At 41.4% G+C, this 15,404-nt stretch overlaps 1 protein-coding gene across 1 annotated transcript; it reads right to left on the bottom strand.

The window, feature by feature from the left end:
• Positions 1–5,866: 5,866 nt before the first annotated feature.
• SF3B5 (splicing factor 3b subunit 5) lies at positions 5,867–6,615 on the bottom strand. Its single transcript, XM_033235171.1, has one exon. The coding sequence runs from the start codon at positions 6,482–6,484 to the stop codon at positions 6,224–6,226; it is 261 nt and encodes an 86-aa protein (XP_033091062.1). The 5' UTR covers positions 6,485–6,615; the 3' UTR covers positions 5,867–6,223.
• Positions 6,616–15,404: the final 8,789 nt, after the last annotated feature.

Genomic DNA, 15,404 nt, shown 5'->3' with positions numbered 1-15,404 from the left:
AACCCAAGGAAAGGAAAGTTTTCTGTGGCTATGAGTTCCAACCTACACACTGCTGCCAAATTTATCTTCCTTGAGTTCAGGGTTGAATACATCATTTCTCTATTCTAAAATGTTTTCATTACCAAAAGCAGTATCCCTCAAATATTTTTCTCAGAATTATCTTTGTATTTCTTGAGAAAATAAATTCCAGGATTAAATAAATGTAGGAAATGATAGTCAAGCAAAATTTCTTACTATGAAACTTCAAATAATCTGAAGCATGAATCTCCAAGGTGCATGGCATTTCTGAAACTTTACTTCACCAAAATGGTCCCCCCACCTTAGCCCTAAAAACCAAAACCAAAAAACCCCAAAAACCATTGATAATTTTTCGAGGAATCAGAATTCTGTAAAACACATTTCTGGAAACCCTCATCGACCCCACGAAGAGACTGGATGCTAGTTTAAGTCCCTGCTCTACCTCTTACTTGCTGATGATATTGGGCAAAACCCTTAAATTGTCCTAATATTTTTGTTTATTAGTGTAATGGGATAATAACTTTCTCAAGTTTGTCATGAAAACTGAGATGTTGATGCTAGTCTTTGGCACATAGTGCACACATAGTAATTGTTATGTCATTGTTATCAACCTAGGATGTAGACCCTGGTTTTCCAGATTTATGAAAGCAGGGGCCAAAGGGTGGGAGGTCTTGTAAGCCATAAGAAGTTATTAGAAGTAATGGAGAGGGTTTGTTTTTTTCTTTTTTTTTTTTTTTTCCTTGAGACGGAGTCTCACTCTGTCGCCTGGGTTGGAGTACAGTGGCATAATCTTGGCTCACTGCAACCTCCACCTCCCTGGTTCAAGCAATTCTCCTGCCTCAGCCTCCTGAGAAGCTGGGATTACAGGCATGCACCAAGACGCCCAGCTAACTTTTGTATTTTTAGTAGAGACAGGGTTTCACCATGTTGGTTAGGCTGGTCTCGAACTCCTGACCTCGTGATCCACCTGCCTCGGCCTCCCAAAGTGCTGGGATTACAGGCATGAGCCACTGTGCCTGGCCTGGAAAAGGTTTTAATAGAGAAAAGGGATTTGAATTCTGCCCTTATGAGGGCAGCTAAGAAACCTTGCCCTAGTCTTAAATGTGTAAGTGTTGGCTGGGCATGGTGGCTCACACCTGTAATCCCAGCTCTTGGGGAGGCTGAGGTGGGTGGATCATGAGGTCAGGAGTTCAAGACCAGCTTGGTCAATATAGTAAAATCCTGTCTCTACTAAAAACACAAAAAAGTTAGCCGGGTCGGGTGGCGGGTGCCTGTAATCCCAGCTACTTGGGAGGTTGAGGCAAGGAGAATCGCTTGAACCTGGGAGGTGGAGATTGCAGTGAGCCGAGATCATGCCACTGCACTCCAGCCTGGGTGACAGACCGAGGCTCTGTCTCACAAAAAAAAAAAAAAAAAAAAAAAAAAGTGTAGGTTTTATTTCATTAGTCAAGGCCCTGCCCAAATGCCTTTCTCAATGCCCTTACCCAGTACCTCACTGGCGGTTTGCAATAATCTCTTCCTGTACATTCCTATAGCCTTTTTTTCTAAAGTTCTTTTTAGCATTTATCACTTGCTACTACATATTAAAATTATTTATGTGCTGTTATATTTATTTCTCCAGCTAGCGTGCTTTCAAAGGGCCCACATCTTGTCCCATACTTTTAAGCATAGTACAGTCATCTGTAAAATGATCACTAAAATTTGTCAAATGAAAAACGTGCCCAATTCTTTATAGTTTACAAAGTGACTTTCTAATTACATCACTCTAAATAAACATAGAAACTGCTGATTTTTCTCTGGAGTTATCAGGAATTTGCAAGTTTAGATCTTTTTCTGAAAGTAACTTCCATCTGAGTATCATCTGCTGCCCTCCTGTGTTTGACACAAATATTATTTTATATGAGAACAACAAAAACAGAATGGCTCAATTAAATTTATTTCGAATGCACTTTTACTTTCAGATACTTGAAATGTTTTTCCACACAAAACAATTATGCTTCCTACTAAGATTATTTTTAGTCAATCTTTATTCAATATATTTCAAATTACATTTTTTACTTAGGGTTATATGAGATCTTTCATATTGGTCTGATATTCTTTCAATATAATCTACTAAACTTTTAGTATTTCAATTTTAAAAATCTGAGACAACTTATTTCAAATTATTCTAGTATTATTTTTGTATGCTAGACCTACTTGAGCAACAGTACAAGACTTTGTGCTTCGAAACTAGAAAAACCTGGTTACTAGTTGTGTGATCATGTGCAAACTACTTTTCTGAACCTGTTTCATCTGTAAAATGAAGACAGTACCTCCCAAAGATCACACAAAACACTTAGCACACCATAAAATGCTCAATATGTTAGCCGTTATTAATATTATAGGAAGCATGTTTTCAGGTAGCTCTTCTTTGGTATTACCTATTATGGTAAAGTTAAAGACTGCCTAAGAACATGAATTAGCATGGGCCCAATATATCACCTGGATTAAGCCCTATCCTTTGATAGTCAACACTTAAGATTTATTGGACACCTGGGATGTGTTAGACATCATTCTAGATACTTAGGATATATTAGTTTGTAAAAAAGACCAAAATTCTTGCCTTTGTGAAACCTCACTCTTCATGGAGGTCTTTAAGTTACTGACTTCCTTCTAAATTCTTACTGTACACATTACTCATTTCTTTACATATGCTATCCCATACCATATATCCAGTCCTTTCCTCTCTATCTCCAATGCAGGCTGTCATCTCTCTTGGTCTACTGCTACAGCCTTGAACTGGGGACAGGAGCTCACACTAATGACACTTTTTATACCTTTATCAAGTTTTATAAGGATGGTGACTTAGTTTGACTCTGCTATTCTTTAAAGAGGAAAAAAAAAATTAGTGTTGACATTTTTATTTAATTGCCAATCATTACAATCTATCCTCTTTTACATTACCCCAGTCTACTCTCAACACAGCAGCCAGAGGTATCATCTGAAACCACAGTTCAACTGTTTTTCTTGAAGTGATAGCCCATTTCATCCATTTTTGATAAAATATCTGCCAAATACCCAAGTGTAAACAACCATAGTTTAATCTCCTATTGGTCATTATTTCCAGTAAAAATGGCAAGAAAGAAATCTCAGGGAAACTGTGAAGCCAAAACTATTTTCATAAAAGTAAGATTTTACTTGGCTTTCTTACCGTTAGCATTTGCACAGATGGTGCAAAAGCAATAGTGATAAAACTATTAACACTTAGCATAAATCAATGGAGTGGCACAAAAATGTATTCCTAGCCATTGTATACTTCATTGCCATGCACCCTCAATAAAAACAAACAAAAACAAAAACCAATTCAGTTTCACTTAACAATGTGCTTGATGAAGCAGTACAAATTACTAACTTTATGAAATCTTAACCCTTAAGATGTCTTTTAATATTCTGTGTGATGAAACTGGTACTATGCATAATGCATTTCTGCTGCCTGCCAAAGGACAATGGTTTTCTCAAGGAAAAACACTTTCTATTATTTGAGTTGCAAACTAAATTGGCTTTTTTTTTTTTTTCAAGGCACGTTTTTAAATGAAAAAATGACAAACTGTATCTTGTTACTCAGACTTGGGTATGTATTTGGCAGACATTTTCTTGAAAACGAACGAAGTGCGCCTTTCTCTTAAAGGAAAACAATAATATTTGCTATCAATTTCATGCTTGATAGCTTGGTCAAGTTCAAGCTATCAAGTAAAAACTTAAACTTGTGGAAAACTTATACCTTCACAGTAGGTTTTTCAGTTTCCCAATACTATAAGACCTTCCTCAGACACATTAATCAATGTGATTTTTGATATATATAATGAATGTATCAACATTTGGAAGGCCTGTGTAACTCAGTGACCCATTACTTTTCAGATGACTGATGCATGATGTTCCAAATCACGTATGGGTAAAAGATCCATTCAAAGCTCAAGACAGATGAATGAATTTTAATGGAACAGAATAAAAAGTTCATTAAACCAGTTTCAGATTCCATGTTGTAACTAACCTTTAAGAAACTACCACTTGTTGGGTTTTAGTAGAATATCAAAGTAGTATATGAAAGTATTTCATAACTATTTCAAATACAAAGAAGTATTTGAAAAAGTTAAATATTCCTCCCATACTAAGTATTTATAAGAAGTGGATTTTTTCATACTTCAACAAAAATTTCATATCCCAACAGTTTGAACACAAAAGCAGATATGAGAGTCAAGCTGTCTTCTATTAAGCCAAGCACAGAAGACCTCTGAAAAACCAGTTTTTCTTAAAAGCCATTCTTCTCACTAAATTATGTCTTGGTAAATTGCCATTTTTCATAAAACAAGAACTTTTTTGTTAACATGAAATGGTTTTATCATTATTTTTACCATTGACCTGAGAATTGTCCTTATTTTTCAATGAATTAAAACTTTTGTTTTCATTTCTATGGTGAATATCAACAGCCATAATCCACGCAAACGGAGGCTCTTTGGTGTCTTCAACAATTTTCTAGTGTAATGGAAGGTAGGACTAGTGACTCACACCTGTAATCCCAGCACTTTGGGAGGCTGAGGTGGGTGGATTGCTTGAGCCAGGAGTTCAAGACCAGCCCGGGAAGCATGAGACCTCCATCTCTACAAAAAAACTAACACATGCAAAAATTAGCCGGGCATGGTGGCATGTGCCTGTAGTCCCAACTACTCGGGAGGCTGAGGTGGGAGGACTGCTTGAGTCCTGGAAGTTGAGGCTGCAGTGAGCCATGATTGTGTCACCACACTTCAGCCTGGAGTTCCAAAGCCACCACTGATCTAAGCCATGCCAGGTCATGTGTCTTCTCTGGGTAAAAACCTTCCAATGGTCTGGAGTGGTGGCTCACATCTGTAATCCTAGCACTTTGGGAAGCTGAGGTGGGAAGACTGCTTGAGGCTAAGAGTTCAAGACCAACCTGGCCAACATAGCAAGACTCATCTCTTATTTTTAAAAACTAAAATTAAAAAACCTACAACCTTCCAATGGCTCCTCAGAGGTTCATATATTGTCCTACAAGGCTCTACTCGTTTCCCCCTCCATTACCTGTCCCTCTACTTTTCCCCTGGCTCACCCCCTCCAGCCATGCTTGCCTCTTTGCAGTTCCTCCAATAAACCGTACATACTCCCAGTGTTAGTACCATTGCACTGGCAGTTCCCTCTTCATAGAAAGCAATTTCTCCAGTTTTCCGCATGGCTATTTCCCTCATTTTCCTAAAGTCTTTGCTCAAATGTCACCATCTCAGTAACTTGTGCATCATATTTAAGATTACGGCCTTACCAACTACTCCCACCCACACCATGTACACTGTTCTCCCCTCCCCGCAGCATCTTCTAACATTTGCTTATTACGGCTACAGTGTTTGACCTCCTTTCTCCAGCACCAGCATAATGTAAGCCCCAAGAACATGGGATAAATGCCTGTCACATAGAGCTCAACAAATATTTTTTGAATATAGAAAGGATGAACTCACTTGCCAGCCTGTCATTTCTGGAGACATGGCCACAAATTCCCAAGAAAAAGAAAGGATGCATTTTAAAGAGGCTAAGGACAATGACAGCAAAGACTGCAAAGACTTTTAAAACGGGAGAAAAAGAAGATGGGATACAATAACCACAAGCTTCAATACTGAAGGCATTGTGGGCCTGAAAATAACGCTCTTGGGAGAAGTGGCAGTCGGGGAATTAATTATAAAGGTAGACAGGGCGGATTTAAGTACCTCACCGTGGACACTGGCATGCACTCCCTCCCCAAACCCATTTCCCGCTCGGCTCTTTCCGGAGCCCTCCACCCTAACACAGGAAGTTCACACCAAGAGACTGAACGATTTCTAAACTTTATGGAAAAAGCCAATGACAATCAATTAGCCAAAAATGAGACGCCAAATCCCATCTCATTCCAGCGCCACGCCCTCTTCTCAAACGCTTGCCGGCTCTAGGCCCTCTTCACCAGCACAGTTCTCAGGGGTTCTGCTGGTCTCCCAGTGTTATTCCAAAGGGTTCATACGAAGGCAGGTCAGGCGGGACCCCCCGGGCAAGCACTTCTGTACGCGGAAAGCACGAGAGGCAGGAGCCATGGAGAGCCGGTCCTTTGGAGGCAGAAAGAGTCGAAGGGATTGGCAAACCTGAGGAACACTGGGAGAGGTGCCCCGCACAGTGGTGGTAAGGCAGAGTCTCAGTTCTCCTCGGGCTTGTCGGCTGGCGGTCCACAAGGCTGAAGCATCTTCTCCATCAAGTTGAAGCGGACTCGCGCTTTGCTCTCATTCTCCGCAATGGCGAAGTAGTTGAGAAGGTCGAAGTGGCCCATGTAGGAGCAGTACGAGTCGCGGTGTTGGTTCACCAGCCACTCCCACTTGGTGGTGTCGGCGTGGCCCGTGCCGATGTACTTGGACTGCAGGTGCTCCAGCTGGCTGTGGATGGTGTAGCGGTCCGTCATCTCGCCGCTTTCCCCTTAGCTCCCTGGACAGAGGACGCAGACAACAAGTCGCCGCTCTGGCGTTTCACGCGGGAGTGAGGCCACCGTGCGGAAGCTCCAGGCCGCGCCGTCGCAGAAGATTGGCGTCACGACGTCTAAGTAGCGTAAGTCTCGCTCATAGGGCTCAGAGGCGGAAGCGGAAGCACATTCTGTCACGGAATTGGAGTTGCGAGGCGACGCCACAAGTGTGTCGCCCCTGTAGAGAGCCCCGCCCCATCAGAGAGCGTTGCATGATGGTCCACTTGGTGGCTATGGGAAGCCCTTTTCCAACAGGGAGCGTTGCATGCTGGGACTTGTGGTCTTGGGAGTTCGTGCTCGTAGGCTTCTGGGTTTCCTGGTCTCGTTTTGTTGTTTGAGACGGAGTCTCGCACTGTAGCCGGGGCTGCAGTGCAATGGCGCAATCTCGACTCACTGCAGCTTATGCCTCCCGGGTTCACGCGGTTCTCCTGCCTCAGCCTCTCCAGTAGCTGGGATTACAAGCGCACACCACCACGCCTGGCCAATTTTCTTTTTGTATTTTTAGTAGAGACGGGGTTTCACTGTCTTTGCCTGGCTGGTCTCGAACTCCTGACCTCGTGATCCTCCCTCCTCGGACTTCCAAAATACTGGGATTACAGGCGTGAGCCACAGCGCCAGGCCCCTGGTCGCATTTTAAAAGCAATCTGGGGACCTAGTGGAGGGTGATGTCTGGGAGGTGGGGAGCATCCGTGGCTGGCTTGGGGCTGATAGGAAATGGGAAACCCAAGTAGGACTGGACTACAAGCAGCCCCGAAAATAAACTTGGTGTTTTTCAGAACTATCATGGCAGCACAGCCATCCCTTCACAGCCAGGGATGGATTACCCAGAAGTCAGCAGGCACAAGTTCTGGTTCCAGCTATGTCTCTTAGGAGTCTGTGGCATAAAAGAGTTATTTCAGCTCTAACCAGGGTGCTTGGTGAGCAAGTACAGCACCAATTCCCACACATGTGGGCTTCCATCTCAAGCTCCTCCTTCCTCTCTAGCCACTTATTTTGATATCCTCCCTCCAAGGCCTACTTGGCCCTTCCATTCAGTGGGTTTTGTGGATTCAACCTACCCGATTGAAAATATTTGGGGAGGCCGGGCGCGGTGGCTCAAGCCTGTAATCCCAGCACTTTGGGAGGCCGAGACGGGCGGATCACGAGGTCAGGAGATCGAGACCATCCTGGCTAACACAGTGAAACCCCGTCTCTACTAAAAATACAAAAACTAGCCGGGCGAGGTGGCGGGCGCCTGTAGTCCCAGCTACTCGGGAGGCTGAGGCAGGAGAATGGCGTAAACCCGGGAGGCGGAGCTTGCAGTGAGCTGAGATCCGGCCACTGCACTCCAGTCCGGGCGACAGAGCGAGACTCCGCTTCAAAAAAAAAAAAAAAAAAAAAAGAAAATATTTGGGGAAAAAGTCAGTGTGTACTGAAGTGTAGACTTTTTAAGGTTATTATTCCCTAAACAATACAGTATAACAACTAACTACATAGCATTTACATTGTATTAGGTATTGTTAAATAATCTGGAGACAAACTATACAGGAGAATGTGCATATGTGCAAATACAAGCCATTTTATATCAGGGACTTGAGCATCCTCTAGTTTTGGTATCCATGGGAGTCCTGGAACAAATCACTCATGGATACTGAGGGACAACTGTACTTCTCCATGTTACCTGTTGTGCCCATCCCCATTTTCTTGTACAAGCTGTTCCCTCTACGTGGAATGTCTGTTCCCTTGGCGAGCACATCTCCTGAAAAGCAGCTCAAATGCATCTCCTTAGAGTTTTCTCTGGCTGCTCCAGACAGATGTAAACTCTCCTTCCTCTTTGCAGGTTATACATCTCTTCCTTGTTATTGCTTTATATCCTACTGTTTGGTTTAATAACTTCCTTACATGGGTAGAAGCTACTTGAAAAAAAAATCCAAAACAAAAATTTGATAAATGGTTAAATAACTCTATTACAACGGAAGAGAAGGAAAACTTTACTAGGAGAGAGATAACTTGAAAATTATTTTATTCTGCTGTTTAAACTTTGTTGGGTCAGGTTCCAAGATGGCCGAATAGGAACAGCTCCAGGCTACAGCTCCCAGCGTCAGTGACACAGAAGACGGGTGATTTCTGCATTTCCAACTGAGGTACTGGGTTCATCTCACTGGGGCGTGTCAGACAGTGGGTGCAGGACAGTGGATGTAGCCCACCGAGAGAGAGCTGAAGCAAGGCGAGGAATTGCCTCACTGGGGAAGCATAAAGGCTTTCCTAGCCAAGGGAAACCGTGACACACAGCACCTGGAAAATCGGGTCACTCCCACCCTAATACTGCACTTTTCCAAGGGTCTTAGCAAATGGCACATCAGGAGAGTATATCCTACGCCTGGCTTGGAGGGTCCCACACTGGAGTCTCTCTCATTGCTAGCACAGCAGTCTGAGATCTAACGGCAAGGTGGCAGTGAGGCTGGGGGAGGGGCACCTGCCATTGTTGAGGCTTGAGTAGGTAAACAAAGCAGCCAGGAAGCTTGAACTGGGTGAAGCCCACTGCAGCTCAAGGAGGCCTGCCTGCCTCTGTAGACTCCACCTCTGGGGTCAGGGCATAGCCAAACAAAAGGCAATAGAAACCTCTGCAGATTTAAATGTCCCTGTCTCACAGCTTTGGAAAGAGTAGTGGTTCTCCCAGCACAGAGTTTGAGATCTGAGAACAGACAGACTGCCTCCTCAAGTGGCTCCCTGACCCCCGAGTAGCATAACTGGGAGGTACCCCCCAGTAGGGGCAGATTGACACCTCACACGGCCAGTTACCCCTCTGAGATGAAGCTTCCCAAGGAACGATCAGGCAGCAACATTTGCTATTCAGCAATATTCACTCTTCTGCAGCTTCTGCTGCTGATACCCAGGCAAACAGGGCCTGGAGTGGACCTCCAGCAAACTCCAACAGACCTGCAGCTGAGGGTCCTGACTGTTAGAAGAAAAACTAACAAACAGAAAGGACATTCACACCAAAATCCCATCTGTACGTCACCATCATCAAAGACCAAAGATAGATAAAACCACGAAGATGGGGGAAAAACAGAGCAGAAGAACTGAAAATTCAAAAAATCAGAGCGCCTCTACCCCTCCAAAGGAATGCAGCTCCTTGCCAGCAACAGAAAAAAGCTGGACAGAGAATGACTTTGACAAGTTGAGAGAAGAAGGCTTCAGACGATCAAACTTCTCTAAGCTAAAGGAGGAAGTTTGAACCCATTGCAAAGAAGCTAAAAACCTTGAAAAAAGATTAGATGAATGGCTAACTAGAATAACCAATGTAAAGAAGTCCTTAAATGACCTGATAGAGCTGAAAACCATGGCATGAGAACTATATGACAAATTCACAAGCTTCAGTAACCGATTCGATCAACTGGAAGAAAGGGTCTTCAGTAACCAATTCGATAAACTGGAAGAAAGGGTATCAGTGATTGAAGATCAAATGAATGAAAGGAAGTGAGAAGAGAAGTTTAGAGAAAGAGGAGCAAAAAGAAATGAACAAAGCCACCAAGAAATATGGGACTATGTGAAAAGACCAAATCTACATCTGATTGGTGTCCCTGAAAGTGACAAGGAGAATGCAACCAAGTTGGAAAACACTCTGCAGGATACTATCCAGGAGAACTTCCCCAACCTAGCAAGTCAGGCCAACATTCAAATTCAGGAAATACAGAGAATACAACAAAGATACTCCTCAAGAAGAGCAATTCCAAGACACATAATTGTCAGATTCACCAAAGTTGAAATGAAGGAAAAAATCTTAAGGGCAGCCAGAGAGAAAGGACTGGTTACTCACAAAGGGAAGCCCACTAGACTAACAGCGGATCTCTCAGCAGAAACTCAACAAGGCAGAAGAGAGTGGGGGCCAATATTCAACATTCTTAAATAAAAGAATTTCCAACCCAGTTTTCATATCCAGCCAAACAAAATTTCATCAGTGAAGGAGAAATAAAATCCTTTACAGACAAGCAAATGCTTAGAGATTTTGTCACCACCAGGCCTGCCCTACAAGAGCTCCTAAAGGAAGCACTAAACATGGAAAGGAACAACTGGTACTAGCCACTGCAAAAACATGCCAAATTCTAAAGACAATCGATGCTAGGAAGAAACTGCATCAACTAACGAGCAAAATAACCAGCTAACATCATAATGACAGGATCAAATTCACAAATAACAATATTAACCTTAAGTGTAAATGGGCTAAATGCTCCAATTAAAAGACACAGACTGGCAAATTGCATAAAGAGTCCAGACCCATCAGTGTGCTGTATTCAAGAGACCCATCTCATGTGCAGAGACACACATAGGATCAAAATAAAGGGATGGAGGAAGATCTACCAAGCAAGTGGAGAACAAAAAAAAACAGGGGTTGCAATCCTAGTCTCTGATAAAACAGACTTTAAACCAACAAAGATCAAAAGAGACAAAGAAGGTCATTACATAATGGTAAAGGGATCAATTCAACAAGAAAAACTATCCTAAATATATATGCACCCAATACAGGAGCACCCTGATTCATAAAGCAATTCCTTAGAGACTTACAAAGAGACTTAGACTCCCACACAATAATAATGGGAGACTTTAACACCCCACTGTCAACATTAGAGAGATCAATGAGACAGAAAGTTGACAAGAATATCCAGGAATTGAACTCAACTCTGCACCAAGCAGACTAATAGACATCTACAGAACTCTCCACCCCTAATCAACAGAATATACATTCTTCTCAGCACCACATTGCACTAATTCCAAAACTGACCACCTCGTTGGAAGTAAAGCAGTCCTCAGCAAATGTAAAAGAACAGAAATTATAACAAACTATCTCTCAGACCACAGTGCAATCAAACTAGAACTCAGGATTATGAAACTCACTCAAAATCACACAACTACATGGAAACTGAACAACCTACTCCTGAATGACTACTGGGTACATAACAAAATGAAGGCAGAGATAAAGATGTTATTTGAAACCAGTGAGAACAAAGATACAACATATCAGAATATCTGGGACACATTTAAAGCAGTGTGTAGAGGGACATTTATAGCACTAAATGCCCACAAGAGAAAGCAGGAAAGATCTAAAATTGACACCCTGACATCACAATTAAAAGAACTAGAGAAGCAAGAGCAAACACATTCAAAAGGTAGCAGAAGGCAAGAAATATCTAAGATCAGAGCAGAACTGAAGGAGATAGAGACAAAAAAAACCCTTAAAAAAATCAATGAATCCAGAAGCTGGTTTTTTGAAAAGATCAACAAAATTGACAGACCATTAGCAAGACTAATAAAGAAGGAAAGAGAGAAGAATCAAATAGACACAATAAAAAATAATAAAGGGGATATCACCACCGACCCCACAGAAATACAAACGACCATCAGAGAATACTATAAACACCTCTATGCAAATAAACTAGAAAACCTAGAAGAAATGGATAAATTCCTGGACACATACACTCTCCCAAGACTAAACCAAGAAGAAGTTGAATCCCTGAATAGACCAATAACAGGCTCTGAAATTGAGGCAATAATTAATAGCCTACCAACCAAAAAATATCCAGGACCAGACGGATTCACAGCCGAATTCTACCAGAGGTACAAGGAGGAGCTGGTACCATTCCTTCTGAAACTCTTCCAATCAATAGAAAAAGAGGGAATCCTCCCTAACTCATTTTATGAGGCCAACATCATCCTGATACCAAAGCCTGGCAGAGATACAACAAAAAAAGAGAATTTTAGACCAATACCCCTGATGAACATCGATGCAAAAATCCTCATTAAAATACTGGCAAACCAGATCCAGCAACACATCAAAAAGCTTATCCACCATGATCAAGTGGGCTTCATCCCTGGGATGCAAGGCTGGTTCAACATTCACAAATCAATAAACGTAATCCAGCATATAAACAGAACAAAGACAAAAACCACATGATTATCTCAATAGATGCAGAAAAGGACTTTGACAAAATTCAACAGCCCTTCATACTAAAAACTCTCAATAAATTCAATATTGATGGAACGTATCTCAAAATAATAAGAGCTATTTAGGACAGGCCCACAGCCAATATCATACTGAATGGGCAAAAACTGGAAGCATTCCCTTTGAAAACTGACATAACACAGGGATGCCCTCTCTCACCACTCCTATTCAACATAGTGTTGGAAGTTCTGGCTAGGGCAATCAGGCAGGAGAAAGAAATAAAGGGTATTCAATTAGGCAAAGAGGAAGTCAAATTGTCCCTGTTTGCAGATGACATGATTGTATATTTAGAAAACCCCATCACCTCAGCCCAAAGCAACTTCAGCAAAGTCTCAGGATACAAAATCAATGTACAAAAATTACAAGCATTCTTGTACACCAATAACAGACAGAGAGCCAAATCATGAGTGAACTCCCATTCGCAATTGCTTCAAATAGAATAAAACACCTAGGAATCCAACTTATGAGGGATGTGAAGGACCTCTTCAAGGAGAACTACAAACCACTGCTCAATGAAATAAAAGAGGACACAAACAAATGAAAGAACATTCCATACTCATGGATAGGAAGAATCAATATCGTGAAAATGGCTATACTGCCCAAGGTAATTTATAGATTCAATGCCATCCCCATCAAGCTACCAATGACTTTCTTCACAGAATTGGAAAAAACTACTTTAAAGTTCATGTGGAGCCGAAAAAGAGCCCAGATAGCCAAGATAATTCTAAGCCAAAAGTACAAAGCTGGAGACATCACACTACCTGACTTCAAACTATGCTACAAGGCTACAGTAACCAAAGCAGCATAGTACTGGTACTAAAACAGACATATAGATAAATGGAACAGAACAGAGCTCTCAGAAATAGTACCACACATCTACAACCATCTGATCTTTGACAAACTTGTCAAAAACAAGAAATGGGAAAAGGATTCCCTATTTAATAAATGGTGCTGGGAAAACAGGCTAGCCATATGTAGAAAGCTGAAACTGGGTCCCTTCCTTACACCTTATATCAAAATTAATTCAAGATGGATTAAAGACTTAAATGTTAGACCTAAAACCATAAAAACCCTAGAAGAAAACCTAGGCAATACCATTCAGGACATAGACATGTGCAAAGACTTCATGACTAAAACAACAAAAGCAATGGCAACAAAAGCCAAAATTGACAAATGGGATCTAATTAAACTAAAGAGCTTCTGCACAGCAAAAGAAACTACCATCAGAGTGAACAGGCAACCCACAGAATGGGAGAAAAATTTTGCAATCTACTCATCTGAAAAAGGGCTAATATCCAGAACCTACAGATAACTCAAACAAATTTACAAGAAAAAAACAAACAACCCCATCAAAAAGTGGGCAAAGGATATGAACAGACACTTCCCAAAAGAAGACATTTATGCAGCCAACAGACACTTGAAAAAATGCTCATCATCGCTGGCCAGCAGAGAAGTGCAAATCAAAACCACAATGAGACACCATCTCACACCAGTTAGAATGGCAATCATTAAAACGTCAGGAAACAACCGGTACTGGAGAGGATGTGGAGAAGTAGGAACACTTTTACACTGTTGGTGGCACTGTAAACTAGTTCAACCACTGTGGAAGACAGTGTGGCGATTCCTCAAGGATCTAGAACTAGAAATACCATTTGACCCAGCCATCCCATTACTGGGTGTATACCCGAAGGATTATAAATCATGCTGCTATAAAGACACATGCACACGTATGTTTATTGCGGCACTATTCACAATAGCAAAGACTTGGAACCAACCCAAATGTCCATCAATGATAGACCGAGTTAAGAAAATGTGGCACATATACACTACAGAATACTATGCAGACATTGAAAAGGATGAGTTCATGTCCTTTGTAGGGACATGGATGCAGCTGGAAACTATCTTTCTCAGCAAACTATCACAAGAACAGAAAACTAAACACTGCATCTTCTCACTCATAGGGGGGAATTGAACAATGAAAACACTTGGACACAGAGTGGGGAACATCACACACTGGGGCCTGTCATGGGGTGGAGGTAGTGGGGAGGGATAGCATTAGGAGATATACCTAATGTAAATGATGAGTTAATGGGTGCAGCACGCCAACATGGCACAAGTATACATACATAACAAACCTACACGTTGTGCACAGGTACCCTAGAAGTTAAAAGTATAATAAAAAATAAATACATTTAAAAAATAAAAATAAATAATACAAATAAAATAAAATAAACTCTGTTATAACAAATGTTTCACTCCTAAAATGCAAAGAATTTTGTCAGGCATACTTGTGGGAGATGTATCAAACCTTAACATTTTGCCATTTTTCTATGGAGCCTGTTTTTTTGATTGCTGAAAGTGTGTATCCATGCACAATAGATGTTTTTGTTATGCATGTTTTAAAGCTCTATATAAATAACACTCTGTCTATATTGTTAAAAAGTTGCTTTTTACCCTTGTCAGTATTCATGTTACATGTTATGGAACTTTAGTTCATTTTTACTGCTATGTAGTATGTCACTTAATTAGTAAACCATAATATGTCCACTCTCTCAATGATGGGCATTTATTTTCATATTTTTGCAATTAGAAACAATGCTGCAACAAATATTCTCATACATGTGAAGGAGTTTTCTCCAGGGCAGTGGTCCTCAGCCTTTTTGGTGCCAGGGACTGGTTTCATGGAAGACAAGTTTTCCACGGACAGGGGTTAGGGGTGGCAATGATTTTGGGATGCTTCAGGTGCATTACATTTATTGTGCACTTTATTTCTATTATTATTACGTTGTAACATATAATGAAATAATTGTACAACTCATCATAATGTAGAATCATCGGGAGCCCTGAACTTATTTTCTTGCAACTAGACAGTCCCATCTGGGG

The sequence above is a fragment of the Trachypithecus francoisi genome, unplaced genomic scaffold (genome assembly GCF_009764315.1).
Source record: "Trachypithecus francoisi isolate TF-2019V2 unplaced genomic scaffold, Tfra_2.0 Lachesis_group15, whole genome shotgun sequence".
Lineage (NCBI taxonomy): Eukaryota > Metazoa > Chordata > Mammalia > Primates > Cercopithecidae > Trachypithecus > Trachypithecus francoisi.
The sequence above is the reverse complement of the archived record's forward strand: the minus strand, read 5'-3'. Positions and strand labels throughout refer to the sequence as shown.